The 18139-nt window shown below is 51.3% G+C and overlaps 1 protein-coding gene across 1 annotated transcript in view; it reads right to left on the bottom strand.

Annotated features, from left to right (window-relative positions):
* Window positions 1–1093: 1093 nt before the first annotated feature.
* ulk3 (unc-51 like kinase 3) overlaps window positions 1094–18139 on the bottom strand; it is a 28177-nt gene continuing 11131 nt past the window's right edge. The window contains exons 7-16 of the mRNA XM_055662535.1: window positions 17635–17790; window positions 17364–17469; window positions 16791–16831; window positions 14996–15098; window positions 11247–11311; window positions 10088–10166; window positions 8908–8948; window positions 7747–7794; window positions 5619–5685; window positions 1094–2509 (exon numbers count right to left, since the gene is read on the bottom strand). Of these exons, the coding sequence (XP_055518510.1) occupies window positions 2493–2509; window positions 5619–5685; window positions 7747–7794; window positions 8908–8948; window positions 10088–10166; window positions 11247–11311; window positions 14996–15098; window positions 16791–16831; window positions 17364–17469; window positions 17635–17790 (723 nt within the window). The 3' untranslated portion in view covers window positions 1094–2492. The remainder of the gene's footprint in view (window positions 2510–5618; window positions 5686–7746; window positions 7795–8907; window positions 8949–10087; window positions 10167–11246; window positions 11312–14995; window positions 15099–16790; window positions 16832–17363; window positions 17470–17634; window positions 17791–18139) is intronic.

Below are 18139 nucleotides of genomic sequence, written 5' to 3'. Positions count from 1 at the left end.
GACAGGAAAGATTTAATAGGGACCCAAAGGGCAACATTTTCACAAGGTGGGTGTATGGAATTAGTTGCCAGAGGAGGGAGTTCACATTTCACTGTGCCAACTGGCACATGTGACAAATAAATCTATCTTGTAATCTTGTAGTTGGGACAGGTATTGTAATAACATTTAAAAAAACACTTGGACAAATTCATGGAGAGGAACGGTTTAGAGGGATATGGACCAACTGTGGGAAAATCTCGACCCGAAATTCAGCCAATTCCTTCTCTCCAGAGATGCTGCCTCACCCGCTGAGTTGCTCCAGCGCTTCGATTTAAACCAGTACTTTTATTACACAGAGTTTAAACGTTCATTATTCTCACTTTTATTCAGGGCGACAGTGACTTTTACCATTCATTAAGTCACTTTAACAAGGCAGCGATACAGACAAGTTGGAAACGCAGATGTGATTTTCCACTCGAAGCGGTGGGTTTCGGCATTAGAGAAACCCTCATAAAATATGAAAGGCGACAAAGAAAAATGAGCAAAGGAATCTCGTGTTACACAAACGTGGCAGCCTGCCCTGGAAGGCCAACTATATCCTTGCGGCAAGATCTCACCAATTTATCTCCTCCTCTTAAACAAAGTTATTTGGACAGTGAACTGATTGTGTTTCAGCTTCCTGAGTTGCTACAGTTTCGGATGAGAAACAGCAGACATCTCTCCCTGGTGAAGCAAAGGGGCTCCAGGTTTTATTTGCTGATACATGGAGTGGGAGCACCCAGGGCTCTCAATTAATGATCCTGATGTATCATTAGCGCTAAAGACACTAGTTAGTAACCCGACTGGAATGTGTTTCCCTGGTCTAAATCGAAGGTCTCGACCTGCAACATCACCCATTCCTTCTCTCCAGAGATGCTGCCTGTCCCTGCTGAGTTACTCCAGCATTTTGTGTCTCTCTTCGGTCTAAATCCACCTCCTAACCTCTTGAACAGCTAACAGCTAGCAAAGGGCAACTATTCCCTCTCTGTCGAAACAAGGTATTCTCCAATGTTAGAAAACCTCTAACATTCCCACCCCCTCCACTTTCACCCCCCTCCCCCCCCTTCCCCCTCTCTCCCCTCCAGAGATGGTCTACAAGAACGATCCCAGCAATGAGTGGGTTAACATATGATGAGCGTTTGACGGCACTGGGCCTGTGCTCGCTGGAGTTTTGAAGGATGAGGGGGAAGTTCATTGAAACTTACCGAAGAGTGAAAGGCTTGGATATAGTGGATAAGGAAAGGATGTTTCCACTAGTGGGAGAGTCTAGGGCTAGAGGTCACAGCCTCTGAATTACGGGACGTTCCTTTGGGAAGGGGATGAGGAGGAATTTCTTTAGTCAGAGGGTGGTGAATCTGTGGAATTCTTTGCCACAGAAGGCAGTGGAGGCCAAGTCAATGAATATTTTTAAGGTAGAGAGACAGATTCTTGATTAGTAGGGGTGTCATAAATCATGATTGAATGGCAGAGAAGACTCGATGGGCCGAATGGCCCAATTCTCCTTCTATCTCTTATGGTCATGGTCAGGATTGAACCTGGATCACTGGCGCAGTGAGGAAACAGCTTGTTACATGTGCCACTGTGGCGCCCTGCATCAGCTATGATTGATTGGCGGGGTAGACACAATGGGCTGAATGGCCTAATTCTGCTCCTATGACTTACAAACGTATCAAGAAGGAATGACCCATTACTCCTGCTTTTCTTTCACCTGCTGGCCCCCTGGTTCGGGTGATCAGTGGCCGGTTCCCATTGCTGCAGCTAACCCTGATGTACTTCAAAGGACAAGCAGTGGAACAAAATGTAAAGAACAAGGTGCTGGAGGTACTCAGCGGGTCAGGCAGCATCTGTGGAGGAAAATGGAGAGGCGACGTTTCGGGGAACCCTGTCCTCGTTTCATATCACAGATGTTGCCATCTGTCCACCCCCTCCACAGACCCTGACTGACCCGCTGTGAGTTACTCCAACAAGGGTCCCGGCCCAAAGCACCAAGGTCCCATGTTCTCCGCAGATGCTGCCTGACCCGCTGAGTTACTCCAACACTTTCCTCCGACATTTCCCTCAAGATTCCACCATCTGCAGTCTCTCGAGTCCCTGGTAAACCAAAACACTTGGTGATACCATTGGGGAAAAAATAAAGACAAGGAGGACTCTCCTAAAAATTACAAGCCTAACTTAGGCCAAACTTAAATAAGACTGCTCTCTCTCAGCAGCGACTTGGTAAATATATTACCTCTATGAAAACAAATAAATCCTTCTACTAAGAATGATTTTTTTTTTTTTTGGAAGGCTGCAAACTTTAAAACTTAAGATTCTTGGAGCAGTTTTGTTCACTGGTCCTGCACACTGCACTTGACTTACACTCAAGGATGGCTTGTACCAGAATGTACTGGAGTTAATGCTGGAGGTACGGCCCAGTTATATTTGAGGGAAGTTTGTGCGACTTCAACGTCGAGGTGTATCTGGCACGTTTGCATTCACTGGAGTGAACAATCTGTAACACAAGATTAAAGAAAAGCAAAATCAATTGACGTTGTGACTCCAGACTTGCGCCCCTTGAAGAGTTACGGCAGTGAAAGACCTGGATAGAGCGGATGAGGAGAGGATGTTTCCCTGAGTGGGACGAGTCTAGGACCAGCGGGCACAGCCTTGGAATTAAAGGACACTAGATCAAGTGCAGACCCGTTGGGTCTGCTCCCCCAATGGTGTGATCCCCCAACCCAATATTCCACCATGCACCCGTCTCCTCCAACGGAACTGAACCCATTCCCAAATGTAAGATTCCAGCACTCCCCTGCCTCCCTCAGCAGTGGATTGAAAAAAAAATCCAATTGCACCTCCCCTGCCTGCTGCAACAATTCCAATTGCAATACCAATTGGCCCTCCCCCTCCTGTTGAAGCACTTGCTGTGATATCCCATTGAGGTGAAAAGTTCAGAGTGTTCCTGTCTTGCAACTTTGTTTTGAAGTGTGTTGGAAGCTGATAGGAAGGAGCAGCCGTCAACGAATCAAAAGGCAGGAAGGGATCCGTACTGCAGGCAGACGGATGGGTTTGAGTTTTATATATTAATAGATAGATAGATAGATAGATAGGTAGGGATGTGGCAGGAAACCGGAGTGCCTGGAGAGGACCCATGTGGTCACAGGGAGAATGTGAAAACGGGCATCAGCCGAGGTCATTCTTGCTATTGAGGGAGTGCAGCGTAGGTTTACAAGGTTAATTCCCGGGATGGCGGGACTGTCATATGCTGAGAGAATGGAGCAGCTGGGCTTGTACACTGTTTAGTTTAGAAGGATGAGAAGGGATCTCATTGAAACATATAAGATTGTTAAGGGGTTGTACACACTAGAGGCAGGAAACATGTTGGGGGAGTCCAGAACTAGGGGCCACAGTTTAGTAAGCCATTTAGAACGGAGACGAGGAAATACTTTTTCTCACAGAGAGTGGTGAGTCTGTAGAATTCTCTGCCTCAGAGGGGGGTGGAGGCCGGTTCTCTGGATGCTTTCAAGAGAGAGCTAGATAGGGCTCTTGAAGATAGCGGAGTCAGGGGATATGGGGAGAAGGCAGGAACGGGGTACTGATTGGGAATGATCAGCCATGATCACATTGAATGGCGGTGCTGGCTCGAAGGGCCGAATGGCCTACTCCTGCACCTATTGTCTATTGTTAGGATCGACCCCGGCTCTCTGACTCTGCGAGGCAGCAGCCCCCTTAATTTGGGATTTGGGAAACCTTCAATTTAAATTTAAACGGAGAAGGGGGGAAATAAATTGCAAAACCAGGATACATTGGGTCGTTCTCGATCAGCCGAGGATAAGGTTAGCTCCAAGACACCTGCTTCCATTGTATGGAGGGTGGGTGGAGAATGGGGCCTGGGGCCTTTGTCAGAGTTCTCAAGCCTGGAGATAAATGATCTGTGTTCTGTCAAGTATACAGTGGGGCAAGGTCACAGTTCATGCATTGTGTTCACTGCACAATTAACTCCTTCCCCCCCCCTTCAGTCGTGCCACACACAGGCTGCTGTAAGGCTGACATGGGCAAGATGTTAAAGAGAGGGCGGTTGTATTTATGTCCTTTTTATTACAATTACATTCTTCGGTTTAGAGATACAGCGCGGAAACAGGCCCTTCGGCCCATCGAGTCGGCACCGACCGCGATCCCCGCACATTAACACTATCCTACACACACACACACACACACACTTGGGCCAATTTAGATTTACACTGAGCCAATTAACCTACAAACCTGCACGTCTTTGGAGTGTGGGGGGGAAAACTGAAGATCGAGGAGAAAACCCACGCAGGTCACGGGGAGAGCGTGCAAATTCCGTACAGACAGCGCCCGTAGTCGGGATCGAACCCGGGTCTCTGGTGCTGCAAGCGTTATAAGGCAGCAACTCTACCGCTGCACCACCGTGTCGCCCCTGACATTGTGTGTCTGCATGTGTGTGTATTTGCATGTGTGTGTATTTGCCCGCGTGTGAATGCTATTATGTGTGTGCGTGCACAGGAGGCTGCACAACTGTGTATGCGTGTGCGTGCACATGTCAGATTCAGATGTGTGCATGTGTGCGTATGTGCCTGCGTGCGCGTGCTTTTATGTGTGTGTGTACGCACACACGTGTGCCTGTACACCTGCGCATGTGTGTGTATGTATATGTGCCTGTGTGCACATGTGTGTGTAAGAGAGAGGGACACACACACACACACAGACAGAAGAAAGGTGAAGGTAGGAGGAGGGATAAGGATAAGGGATAATGTTTGATTTCTTGGCCAACTGTGCTGTGGTTATAATTAGGATTTGCCTGGGTGGAGGTGACTGTGATCAGGAGCAGATCGAGCTGTATTTCGCTGCAGGGTTCCCAGCAATACGTGGTGATGCTCCACTCCATTCTCCAACTGCTGGTTCATTTACCACATCTGGCGACCCCTTACCGTTCATAAGGTTCAGTTTGGTTTATTGTCACGTGGTACATCGAGGTACAGTGTACACACACACACACACACACACACACACACACACACACACACACACACACACACACACACACACACACACACACACACACACACACACACACACAGAAACACACACACACACACACACACACACACACACACACACACACACACACACACACAAACACACACACACACAAACACACACAAAAACACACACACACACACACACACACACACACACACACACAGAAACACACACACACACACACACACACACACACACACACACACACACACACACACACAACACACACACACACACACACACACACACAAACACACACACAAACACACACACACACACACACACACACACACACACACACACACACACACACATAAACACACACACACAGAAACACACACACACACACACACACACACACACACACACAGAACACACACACACACACACAGAAAAACACACACACACACACACACGACCTCTGGCATTACTGACTCACAGCACAGCTCTGCCCGATGCTTGGAGATTTCACACCAGCCAACTTGGCTTCAAAGTGGTCTGAAGGTGGCACCTTGTTATATCGCCAGAGTGTACAGAGCCCCCCCTCCTATACTCACTGCTCTTTATCGACTCCGAGAACGGGTCCTGATCCACCGACGTTGCTTCTTTCTGATTCTCACGCATCTGAGACAAAAAGTTCCAGTTTAGTTTACTGCCCCGTGCGCTGAAGAAGGGCCTCGACCCGAAACATCACCCATTCCTTCCCTCCAGAAACGCTGCCTGTCCCGCTGAGTTAATCCAGCATTTTGTGTCTATCTTCGTAAATCTAAACCCTGACCATGTTGTTATGCTCCTTGCCTCATGTACCCTCTCCTGTAGCTCATTCCATACACGTGTGGGAAAACATTGCCGCTTGGGTTCCTGTTCAATCTTTCCCCTCACTCCAAACCCATGTCCTCAGCTTCTTCATTCCCTTACTCTGGAGTTTAGAAGGATGAGAGGGGATCTCATTGAAACATCTAAGAATGTTAAGGGTTTGGACACGCTAGAGGCAGGCAACATGTTCCCGATGTTGGGGGAGTCCAGAATTTTTAAGGTTTAAGAATAAGGGGTAAGCCATTTAGAACGGAGACAAGGAAACATTCTTTCACCCAGAGAGTGGCGAGTCTGTGGAATTCTCTGCCTCAGAGGGCGGTGGAGGCCAGTTTCTCTCGACGCTTTCAAGAGAGTTAGATAGAGCTCTTAAAGATAGTGGAGTCAAGGGATATGGGGAGAAGGTAGGAACGGGGTACTGATTGTGGATGATCAGCCATGATCACATTGAATGGAGGTGCTGGCTCGAAGGCATTAATGCCACTACTGAAAAAGGTGTACAAAACCTTCCGTAAGGTGTTTAGATTATTCAAAGAGGGGTGGGAGGAGCAAATTAAATAGAGGTAGTGGGATGAGGAGAAACAAAGAGAGTTTTTCATTGAAGATAGACACAGAGTGCTGGAGTAACTCAGTGGGTCAGGCAGCATCTCTGGGGAAAAGGAATAGGTGACTCTTCCAGTCGAGACCTATCTTCTTACTGTGTGTCAGGGGAGAGGGAAACTAGAGGTATGAAAAGGTTGAGAACAAATCAGAGCCGGCACTGATGACTAAGCAAAATTGGAGCCCACAATGGTCCATTGTTGGCTGTGGAAGAGGTGACAATGATGGGATATGAACAGTGGAACTGGCAGGAAGACTAGGGTGGGGGAGGGACGGGGAGCGAGGGAATGCAAGGGGTACTCGATATCCTACAGATATCCTACAGTGCTTCTACGCAGCGGCGGTGGAAAGCATCTTGTCCGGGAACATTACCATCTGGTTCGGGAATTGCTCTGCCAAGGACAAGAAGGCTATGCAGAGAGTAGTGCGTTCGGCCGAACGCACTATGGGAACTTCACTCACCCCCCTGCAGGAACTATACAACAGGAGGTGCAACTGCAGAGCAAACAAAATCATGAGAGACCTCTTCCACCCCTGCAACGGACTGTTCCAACCGCTACGGTCAGGCAAACGACTCCGTTGCCATGCAGTGAGAACGGAGAGGTTGAGGAGGAGTTTCTTCCCAGAGGCAATTCGGACTGTAAACGCCTTTCTCACCAGGGACTAACTCTCCAGAACGTTTTTCCTTCTATTATTTATTATGTAAAAGAATATGTGTGTTATGATTGTGTTTATAATTTGTTTGGTTGTTTTGTTGTTTGTCTTTTGCACAAAAGTCCGCGAGCATTGCCACTTTCATTTCACTGCCCATCTCGTATGTGTATGTGACAAATAAACATGACTTGACGTCACTTTATATCCCAATCCCAACGCACTAACACTACCCCACACACACTGGGGACAATTTACATTGATACCAAGCCCAATTAACTTACAAACCTGTAGGGCTTTGTGGAGTGTTCAAGAAGGAACTGCAGGTGCTGGAAAATCGAAGGGAGACAAAAGTGCTGGAGAAACTCAGCGGGTGCAGGCGGGTCAGTCCCTGGAGTGCGATGGGAAACCGAAGATCTCGGAGAAAACCCACGCACGCAGTCACGGGGAGAACGTGCAAACTCCGTAAAGACAGCACCCGTAGTCGGGATCGAACTCGGGGCTCTGGCGCTGTAAGTGCTGTAAGGCAGCGACTCTATCCCTGTGCGGGGATCGCTGGTCGGTGCGGACTCAGTGGCCTGTTTCTGTGCTGTATCTCTAAACTAAACTACACAGCCTCACCTTGAGTTGTTCCTTCAGATATTCCGCTCGGCTCATGAGGCTCTTGATCTGCAGGGCATCAGAGAGAACACAAGAACTCACTCACTCAGAAACAACGTTGGAACAAAGCATTAATTACTTCCACCCACCCATCAATAACCCCCCCCCCCCCCCCCCCCCCCCACCTGTATCCACCACCTCTCACTTGCCAAACTTTGTCCCACTTCCACCCCGCTCTATCCCCCACTACTACAATCTGTCTGAGGAAGGTCCCAACCCAAAATATTGCCTATCCATGTCCCCCAGAGAGGGCTAAGGCACAACAATGGTGCAGCTGGTAAAGCTGCTGCCTCACAGCACCAGAGACACAGGTTCGATTCTGACCTCAAGTGGTGTGTGTGTGTGTGTGTGTGTGTGTGTGTGTGTGTGTGTGTGTGTGTGTGTGTGTGTGTGTGTGTGTGTGTGTGTGTGTGTCTGTATGTGTGTGTGTGTGTGTGAGAGTGTGTGTGTGTAGTGTGTGTGTGTGTGTGTGTGTGTGTGTGTGTGTGTGTGTGTGTGTGTGTGTGTGTGTGTGTGTCTGTGTGTGTCTGTGTGTGTGTGTGTGTGTGTGTGTGTGTGTGTGTGTGTGAGTGTGTGTGTGTGTGTGTGTGTGTGTGTGTGTGTGTGTGTGTGGGTGTGCGTGTGTGTGTGTGTGTGTCGGTGTGTGTGTGTGTGTGTGTCTGTGGAGTTTACACGTTAATAGGATAGCATAGAACTCGTGTGAAGAGTTGATCGATGGTCAGCGTGTAGTCGGTGGGACAAACATTCTGCCTTTTCCTCAAACCTTACTGAGGCCCGTACTAATTAAGGATCTATCAATCTCTTGAAACATTCCCAAAAACCTGATCTCCACAGCCAGCTGTAGCAATTAATTCTACAGAGGTCCCCTCCCCCCCCCCCCCCCCCCCCCCCCTCTCCCTGCTTAAAGAAATTCCTCCTCGTCTCGACTACATTCTGACTTCTGGTGCTGTCTGTGTGGAGTTTGCATGTTCTCCCCGTGAACCACTCCCTGCACACTGGGGCCAATTCTTTTTTTAACGGAGGCCAATCGACTTCCAAACCCGCACGTCTTTGCGATGTGGGAGGAAACCGGAGCACCCAGAGGAAACCCACCTGGTCCAATAAGGTGACTTTTGTCCTTACCTCCGCATGTAGCAACACTCGTCTTCTCCCCTGTGGCTCAGCTGTAAGTGGGAGACAGAGACAGCACGGGAGGGGGGGAGGGGGGGGGGGGAGGGAGGGGGAGGAGGGGAGAGGGAGAGGGAGGGGGAGGGAGAGGGGAGGGGAGGGAGGGAGAGAAGAGAGAGAGGGGGAGAGAGGGGGAGGGGGGGGGAGAGGGGGGGGGAGAGAGAGGGGAGGGAGAGGGAGAGGGAGGGGGAGGGGGGGGGAGGGGGAGGGGGAGAGAGATACGGAGAGGGATAGGGGGAGGAATGAAGAGAGGATTTTGAAATATGGAGATGGAGAGAGGGGGAGAGGGGGAGGGGGGGAGGAGGGGGGGAGGGGGGGAGGGGGAGGGAGAGGGAGAGAGGGGAGAGGGAGAGAGAGAGGGAGGGGGGGGGAGGGGGGGGAGAGGGGGAGGGAGGGAGAGGGAGGGGGAGAGAGGGGGAGGGAGAGGGAGAGGGAGGGAGGGGGGGAGGGGAGGGGAGGGAGAGGGAGAGGAGGAGAGGGAGGAGGGGGAGGGAGAGGGAGGGGGAGGGGGAGGGAGAGGGAGAGGGGGAGGGGAGAGGGGGAAGAGAGCAATGAACAGAGGGGGTTTGTTACAGTACGTTCTCCATATCCTCGTTTGTAATGCCACTCCCACCCCTCACCCCCACCCCTGCCCCCTTGCTCCTTCCTCTCAGTGTGTGTGATGCCCACATCAAGGACAAGGCCACTGGGAAGACACGGCCACACAGTCAGTGAGAGGGAACGTGAACAGTATCTTGTGTCGCCGAGTTTAAGGTGGGGGGGGGGGGGGGGGGGTGGATGGGGGAGCAAAAAGATTTAACAGGGACCTTAGGGGCAATTTTTCTTTTTACACAAAGGGTGGTGGGTGTGTGTAACGAGCTGGTGCAGGAACAACATTCAATCCTCGGGTACGTGGATAGGGCAGGTTTAGGGGGATATGGGCCAAATTGAGGCAGGTGGGACTAGTGCAGATGGGGATGTTGGGTCAGTGGGGGCTGAAGGGCCTGTTTCTGTGCATTGTGGCTGAATCGGAAGCTGCTCCAGTCTCCCTGGTCCTGTACCTCCTCCTCCTCCCCTCCATCCCCTCCCCTCCCCTTCCCTTCCCCCCCCCCCCCCCCCCCCCCCCCCCCCCCCACCGCTATCCCCCCCCACTCACCAGCCAGCATGGGGAGCAGCTCTCCCAGGCTCTGCTGGTACAGGTGCAGAGTCTCCACTGAGTCATCGCCCCCTGCCTCCTGAGGGAAAGGGAGAAGGTGTGACCTATAGAGGCCGTCCAGCCCTTCGGCCCATCGAATCCCTCCCCACCCCGCGAGCGCTGACGTACCCCCACCGCCACCCGATCCCCAACCGAACATGGGCGCGTTTAAGAAGGAACTGTGCAGATGCTGGAGAATCGAAGGTTACACAAAAAAGCTGGAGAAACTCAGCGGGTGCAGCAGCATCTATGGAGCGAAGGAAATAGGCAATGTTTCGGGCCGAAACCCTTCTTTAGGCTGATGTGAGGTGGGGGTGGAGGGGGGGAGGAGAAAGGAAAAAAGGAAGAGGAGGAGCCCGAGGGTTGAGGGAGAGCTGAGAAGGGGAGGAGAGTGACCATTCGGCCCACCTAGCCTGCTAACCAGCCCATTGTAAATCACAGGGAGCAGTGTTAGAGCCCCCGGTTCGATCCTGACCTCCGATGCTGTCTGTGTGGAGTTTGCAGGCTCTCCCTGTGATCACATGGGCTTACTCTGCAAGTTCACAAGTCCAGCGTGATGCCAACAGTTTGCTCGAGGCTCTATTGAGGGGGCTGATTGCGTTTGTGTTCTCCACAAAACAGCCCTCAGCAGAAACTGATGGCACAAAAGAGGCCATTCCACCCATCAAGCCAGTGCTAGCCAATTGAACCAAACCACGTCGACCCATTTTTTTTTCAAACCCGTAAGAGCGGCACGGTGGCGCAGCGGTAGAGTTGCTGCCTCACAGCGCCAGAGACCCGGGTTTGATCCCGACTCCCGTCTGCAACGTTCTCCTTGTGACCGCGTGGGATTTCTCTCGGTTTCCTTCCACACTCCAAAGATGTACAGGTTTGTAGGATAATTGGCTTTGGTAAAAATTGTAAATTGTCCCCCTAGTGTGTGTAGGATAGGGCTAGTGTACGGGGTGATCGCTGGCCAGCATGGACTCAGTGGGCCCAAGGGCTTTTCCGTGCTGTATCTCTAAAGTCTGAAGTCCTTGATCCATGGCAATTTTAATGGGTCTCATTGGAGAAGTCTTTCAAGGAGCTAGCACAGGTGTGGTGGGCTGAAGGGGCTCCCCGGATGCTATAGATGCCTCACCTGGGTGACTGCAGCTGACGCCATCTCCAGGGCAGCGAGTAGTTGCGGCTTGTCCCGGGACATCTCTGAAACAGAAAGGGTCAGGGGGTGAAGGAGGGACCGCACCGCACCTCACCTCACCTCCGCTACTGCCCCAGTCACAGCAACGGGGGGGGGGAGGGGGGAGGTCTAACGCAAACACACACTCACACACACATACAAACCTGCACTCACTAACACCCATACACTCACTTATACACACACACACACGTGTGCCCACTAACACGCGCACGCATTAACACGTGCACTAACACACACTCGCACTAACACACACTTGCACTAACACACACTCGCACTAACACACACGTGCACTAACACACACGCACTCACACACACGTGCACTAACACACACTCGCACTAACACACACGCACACTAACACACGCGCACACTAACACACGCGCACACTAACACACGCGCACCAATGCACACCTAACTAACACTCGCCCACTAACACACACGTGCACTAACACACAAGTGCACTAACACACATGCACACTAACACACTCGCGTACTAACACACGCGCACCAATACACACCCGCTCTAACACATGCACACTAACACACTTGCACACTAACACACACGCACACTAACACACACTAACACACACACACTAACACGCACACACACTAACACACACGCACACTAACACACACGCACACTAACACACACGCGCACTAACACACACGCAACACACACGCGCACTAACACACATGTGAACTAACACACACACACACACTCACTAACACACACGTGCACTAACACACACGTGCACTAATTAACACACTAACACACACACACGCAAGGTTCCAATATCGTGGTGCAGGCCCTTAGTTCATGACCCATCTCAAGTTCTTAGAAAGAAATATCACCAGCCACTTGTCCCGGACCAGCCACATGGAAGTGATGGCCATGAAAGCTCACCAACGCCTCTGCTGCCTGAGGAAGTTTGCCATGTCCCCAACAACCCTCGCCAATATCTATAGACGCGCCACAGGACGCATTTATCGGGATGAATCGCAGCCTGGTTTACAAGCAACACCATCTAAAATTGCAGAGTTGAAAACATAGCCCAGACCATCACACAAACCAACCTCCCTTCCATTGACTCAATCTACACTTCACGCTGCCTCGGCATAGACGGGCTGAATGGCCTCCTTCTCTGTCACGAGAAATAACATGGGGTTGTAAAAATAGCGATACAAGTTACATCAGATGCTGGAAACTTGAGCAAAACACAGAGTGAGTGAGGGGAAGAACTCTGCAGGTCAGGCAGCATCTGTGGAGGGAAGTGGACAGACGATGTTTCGGGTCAGGACCCTTCTGCAGACTTCAACACGAGGCTGGGCTGGAGGGTTCCGATCTAAAACGCTGCCTATCCATGTTCTCCAGAGATGCTGCCTGACCCGCTGAGTTACTCCAGCACTATGGGTCACCCTTGACTCAGCTCTTCCACCTGGTGGCCACTCAGTGAACGGCAAGACCAGCACTTTAAACCACACTCGAATACCTCAGTGTGAGGCCAAAGTTGTTGTCCTATAAATCCTGCAATACAAAGACCATTCTGAAGAAGGGTCTCGACCCGAAACATCACCCATTCCATCTCTCCAGAGATGCTGCCTCTCCCGCTGAGTTACTCCAGCTTTTTGCCTCTATCCATGTAAATCCAGATGTATTTCGTTGTAATGCATTTCGTTGTCTCTGTACTGTACACTGACAATGACAATTAAAATTGAATCTGAATCTGGTATTCAGTCCAAACTGATCTTAACTGGAGACAGAATGTGTTTATATCATCGTTTAGGTGCCAATAAGATTTACAGAGATTTAGAAAGGTATTGCCAGGACTTTTAAGGTCCAGGGATAAAAATCTAATCGGAATCTGAGGAATGACTTTTTCCAAAGGGTGTTTAAGAAAGAACTGCAGATGCTGGAACGATCGAAGGTAGACAAAAAAATGCTGGAGAAACTCTGCAGGTGAGGCAGCATCTATGGAGAGAAGGAGTCTGAAGAAGGGTCTCGACTCGAAACGTCGCCTATTCCTTCTCTCCATAGATGCTGCCTCACCCGCTGAGTTTCTCCAGCATTTTTTGTCTACCTTATTCCAAAGGGTGGTGTGTGTATGGAATGAGCAGTTGAGGCAGGGACCATTGCAATTTGGATAGGACAGGTTTAGAGGGATATGGTCCAAACCAGGGGCCACACACAGTTTAAGAATAAGGAGTAAGCCATTTAGAACGGAGACGAGGAAACACTTTTTCTCACAGAGAGTGGTGAGTCTGTGGAATTCTCTGCCTCAGAGGGTGGTGGAGGCAGCATCTCTGGCTCCTTTCAAGAGAGAGCTAGATAGGGCTCTTACAGATAGGGGTCAGGGGATATGGGGGGAAGGCAGGAACGGGGTACTGATTGGGGATGATCAGCCATGATCACATTGAATGGCGGTGCAGGCTCGAAGGGCCGAATGGCCTACTCCTGCACCTATTGTCTATTGTCTATTATTATCTATTAACACAGGTAGCTGGGACTAGTGTAGATGGGGCATGTTGGTCAGCATGGACAAGTTGGGCCGAAGGGCCTGTTTCAGTGCTGCATGACTCTGTGACAAACAGGTTCAACAAACAGCACCCCTTGAAGATGCCAATGGCAAGAAGCCAACATGGTGGAAAAACACAAGGTGCTGGAGGGACTCAGCGGGTCAGGCCACATAGAAACATAGACAATAGGTGCAGGAGTAGGCCATTTGGCCCTTCGAGCCTGCACCGCCATTCAATATGATCATGGCTGGTCATCCAACTCAGTATCCTGTACCTGCCTTCTCTCCATACCCCCTGATCCATTTAACCACAAGGGCCACATCTAACTAACTCCCTCTTAAATATAGCCAATGAACTGTGGCCTCAACTACTTTCTGTGGCAGAGAATTCCACAGACTCACCACTCTCTGTGTGAAAAATGTTTTTCTCATCTCGGTCCTAAAAGACTTCCCTCTTATCCTTAAACTGTGTGACCCCTTGTTCTGGACTTCCCCAACATCGGGAACAATCTTCCTGCATCTAGCCTGTCCAACCCATTAAGAATTTTGTACATTTCTATAAGATCCCCCCTCTTCTAAATCCTAGCGAGTACAAGCCGAGTCTATCCAGTCTTTCTTCATATGAAAGTCCTGCCATCCTTGGAATCAGTCTGGTGAACCTTCTCTGTACTCCCTCTATGGCAAGAATGTCTTTCCTCAGATTAGGAGACCAAAACTGTACGCAATACTCCAGGTGTGGTCTCACCAAGACCCTGTACAACTGCAGTAGAACCTCCCTGCTCCTATAAGGTGACACACATCTTCTAATCAGTGTGGTGGGCTCGACCAGAAGCACAGGGAATTGCAAAATGTGTACCAGTTTGTTAGACAATGTGATCAAAAATCACCATTTTAGTTGTTTCGTGAATCAGTGTGGAAACAGGCCCTTCAGCCCACCGAGTACGCACCGACCAGCGATCCACATATACTAGCACTATCCTACACACTGGGGACAATTTACAAATTTTGGGAAGCCAAGACCCTGTACAACTGCAGTAGAACCTCCCCGCTCCTATACTCAAATCCTTTTGCTATGAATGGACAGAGGACATTGCGGATCGGAGCTCTTCTTCAGACTGATCCAAGTGGCTGGGGGCTGGTTGGACACGTTTTCTCTGCAGAGCCGCCTGCGCTCTCACCTCTCAGTAGACCTCTCTTGCTCTTGGCCTGCTCAAAGTCGGCTTTGTTGCCCTTGGCAACCAGCGCCTTCAGCTCCTCCGCCCGTGAGATGTACTGCGTTACCTGGCAACCGATTAAGAACAAACCCAATGAGTGGTGGCGCCAAAAGTCCGTGAGAATAAGACAAGGCTACCATAAAGAAATAGTCTTATTTAGGGCAGTCACGGTGGCGCAGCGGTAGAGTTGCTGCCTTACAGCGCTGGAGTCCCGGGTTCGATCCCAACTACGGGTGCTGTCTGTACGGAGTTTGTACGTTCTCCCCGTGAGTTTTCTCCGAGATCTTCGGTTTCCTCCCGCACTCCAAAGACGTGCAGGTTTGTAGGTTAGTTGGCTTGGTATAAATGTTAAATAGCCCCTCATGTTTATAGGATAGTGCAATGCCCCTGTCTGTCCCACTTAGGAAACCTGAACGGAAACCTCTGGAGACTTTGCGCCCCACCCACGGTTTCCGTGCGGTTCCCGGAGGTTTTTGTCAGTCTCCCCACCTGCTTCCACTACCTGCAACCTCCGGCAACCACCTGCAACCTCCGGGAACCGCACGGAAACCTTGGGTGGGGCGCAAAGTCTCCAGAGGTTTCCGTTCAGGTTTCCTAAGTGGGACAGGGGCATTAGTGTGCGGGGATCGCTGGTCGGCGCAGTCTCAGTGGGCCGAAGGGCCTGTTTGCGCGCTGTATCTCTAAACTAAACTAGGCCACTCGGCCCATCTAGCCTGTGACATGATTATGGCCGATCTACCACGTTCCCTCACCGTCGTAACTACACCTGCTCCACACCTTCCTTCCATCTTGCTCTCCCCCGTCCCCCCCCGTCCCCCCCCACCCCGGTCACTCCTTCTCCTCCCCGCTCCCGTCCGGCACAAGGTACAGAAGCTTGAAAGCGCGCACCACCAGACTCAGGAACAGCTTCTTCCCCTCCGTTATCAGGCTTGTGAACTGTCCTCCAGCAAGCCTGGTCACTGTCCGATTCACCTCTACCCCAGTGCGGACATTGGACTTTGTCTCTGGAACTTTTGGGGCCCCGACTTCGATCCCGACCTCGGCTACTCTGTATGTGTGGAGTTTGCACGTTCTCCCCGTGACCGCGCGGGTTTCCTCCGGATGCTCCAGATTCTTCACACGTGGGGGTTTGTAGGTTAATCTGCCCCCTCTGTGTGAAATCGCCCCCAGTGTGTAAGGAGTGGATGAGAAAGTGGGGTAACTACTGTGAACGGGAGCGAGCTCGGTGGGACGAAGGGCTTGTTTCCACCCTGTATCAAAAACCAACCATAACTGAACTAATACCGAGAACTAAAGTTTAAACCCCATCCTCTATCTAATATACTTGTGTTTGACTTGATTTTGTCCATGTATGGAACAGAAACATAGAAAATAGGTGCAGGAGGAGGCCATTCAGCCCTTCGGCCCTTCGAGCCTGCACCGCCATTCAATGTGATCATGGCTGATCATCCAGAATTAGTACCCCGTTCCTGCTTTCTCCCCATATCCCTTGATTCCATCAGCCCTAAGAGCTAAATCGAACTCGCTCGAAAACATACAGTGAATTGGCCTCCACTGCCCTCTGTGGCAGAGAATTCCGCAGATTCACAACTCTCTGGGCGAAAAGGTTTTTCCTCATCTCAGTCCTAAATGGCCGACCCCTTATTCTTAAACTGTGACCCCCCTGGTTCTGGACTCCCCCAACATCGGGGAACATTGGATAGATAGTGCCCACAACAAGGTACACAACTCGGTACACGAGGCCAAACATCCATCCTACCTTAGACCGGATCGCTGACTTGCGACGACAATCAGATTCATCTGGAGGCCCGAGGAGGAAGAGAATGAAGATTATCTTCAGGCAACAGCACAGGAGGGTTCACACTTGGGAACGTGGTCGACAATGAAGCAAAGTCAGGCAGGTGGTGGCAGAGGGGGACGGGGGGGGGGGGTTGAAGGGAAGGGGGAAGGGGAGTGGGGGTTGGAGAGGGACTGGGGGGGAGATGGAGAGGGGAAGTGGGGGAAATGAGGGGGGGGAGGGAAAGTGGTAGTGGATGAGGAGGGGAAAGAGGGAAGGAGAGGGAGGATGAGGGGGTGGGGGAAGGATGAAGGGGAGAGGGGAGTGGGGGAGAGAGAGGGGAGAGAGCAGTGGGCAAGGGGGGGAAGGAAGAGAGGGGTGGGACGAGGGGAGGGGGGATGAGGGGGGGGAGAGGGGGCGAGGAGCAGGCAGGGGGGGGGACGAGGGGGGGGGAGGGACTGGGAGGGAGGAGGGGGGAAGGAGGAGAGGGGGGGACGCGGGGGAGGGGGAGAGAGGGCGCGGAGGTCCGGGCAGGGTGGGACGCGTGGAACTCACAGTGCAAGGCTGGGACAAAGTACTCCAGAGACCTGCAGTAGAGAGACAGGGCGGAGGCAAAGTCTCCCTGCGTGTCCTTCTGTACAGCGTCTGTCACCAGGGCTGTCTGGGGGGAGAATGAGATGGTCAAACGGGAGCAGAGAGCGAGAGAGAGAGAGAGAGGGAGGGGTAGTGGGAGGGAGAGAAGTGGAGGAAGAGATGAGAGGAGAGTGGAATGAAGAGACTGCTCCACACCGCCCCCCACTGGCCGTACGGGGAGCGCGGGACCTACCGCCTTGTCCAGGCTCCCGGCATCGGGCATGTGGTCCAGGTCAACGAACGGGTGGGTGAAGAATTCCTCGAAGATTATCCGCTGCTCCGGGTCCCTCTCCAGCAGTCGGAGCAAGAGATCCCGGCACTCTGGGGACACCCGGGATCCTGCCGGAAGCTGCAAGGGGACAGGACACAGGTAAAACATCTGGAGTAGGAGGGAAGTGGTAAAACATGTGGAGTTGGAGAGATGGTAAAACATCTGGAGTAGGAGGGAAGTGATAAAACATCTGGAGTTGGAGAGATGGTAAAACACCTGGAGTAAGAGATGCAGAAAAACATCTGGAGCTTGGGGGAGGTGGTAAAACATCTGGAGTTGGAGAGATGGTAAAACATCTGGAGTAGTAGAGATGGTAAAACATCTGGAGTTGGAGAGATAGTAAAACATCTGGATTCAGGGGAGGTGGTAAAACATCTGGAGTTGGGGAGATGGTAAAACATCTGGAGTAGGAGAGATGGTAAAACAT

The sequence above is a fragment of the Leucoraja erinacea genome, chromosome 36 (genome assembly GCF_028641065.1).
Source record: "Leucoraja erinacea ecotype New England chromosome 36, Leri_hhj_1, whole genome shotgun sequence".
NCBI classification, from domain to species: domain Eukaryota; kingdom Metazoa; phylum Chordata; class Chondrichthyes; order Rajiformes; family Rajidae; genus Leucoraja; species Leucoraja erinaceus.
This window is presented reverse-complemented; position numbering and strand designations above follow the sequence as displayed.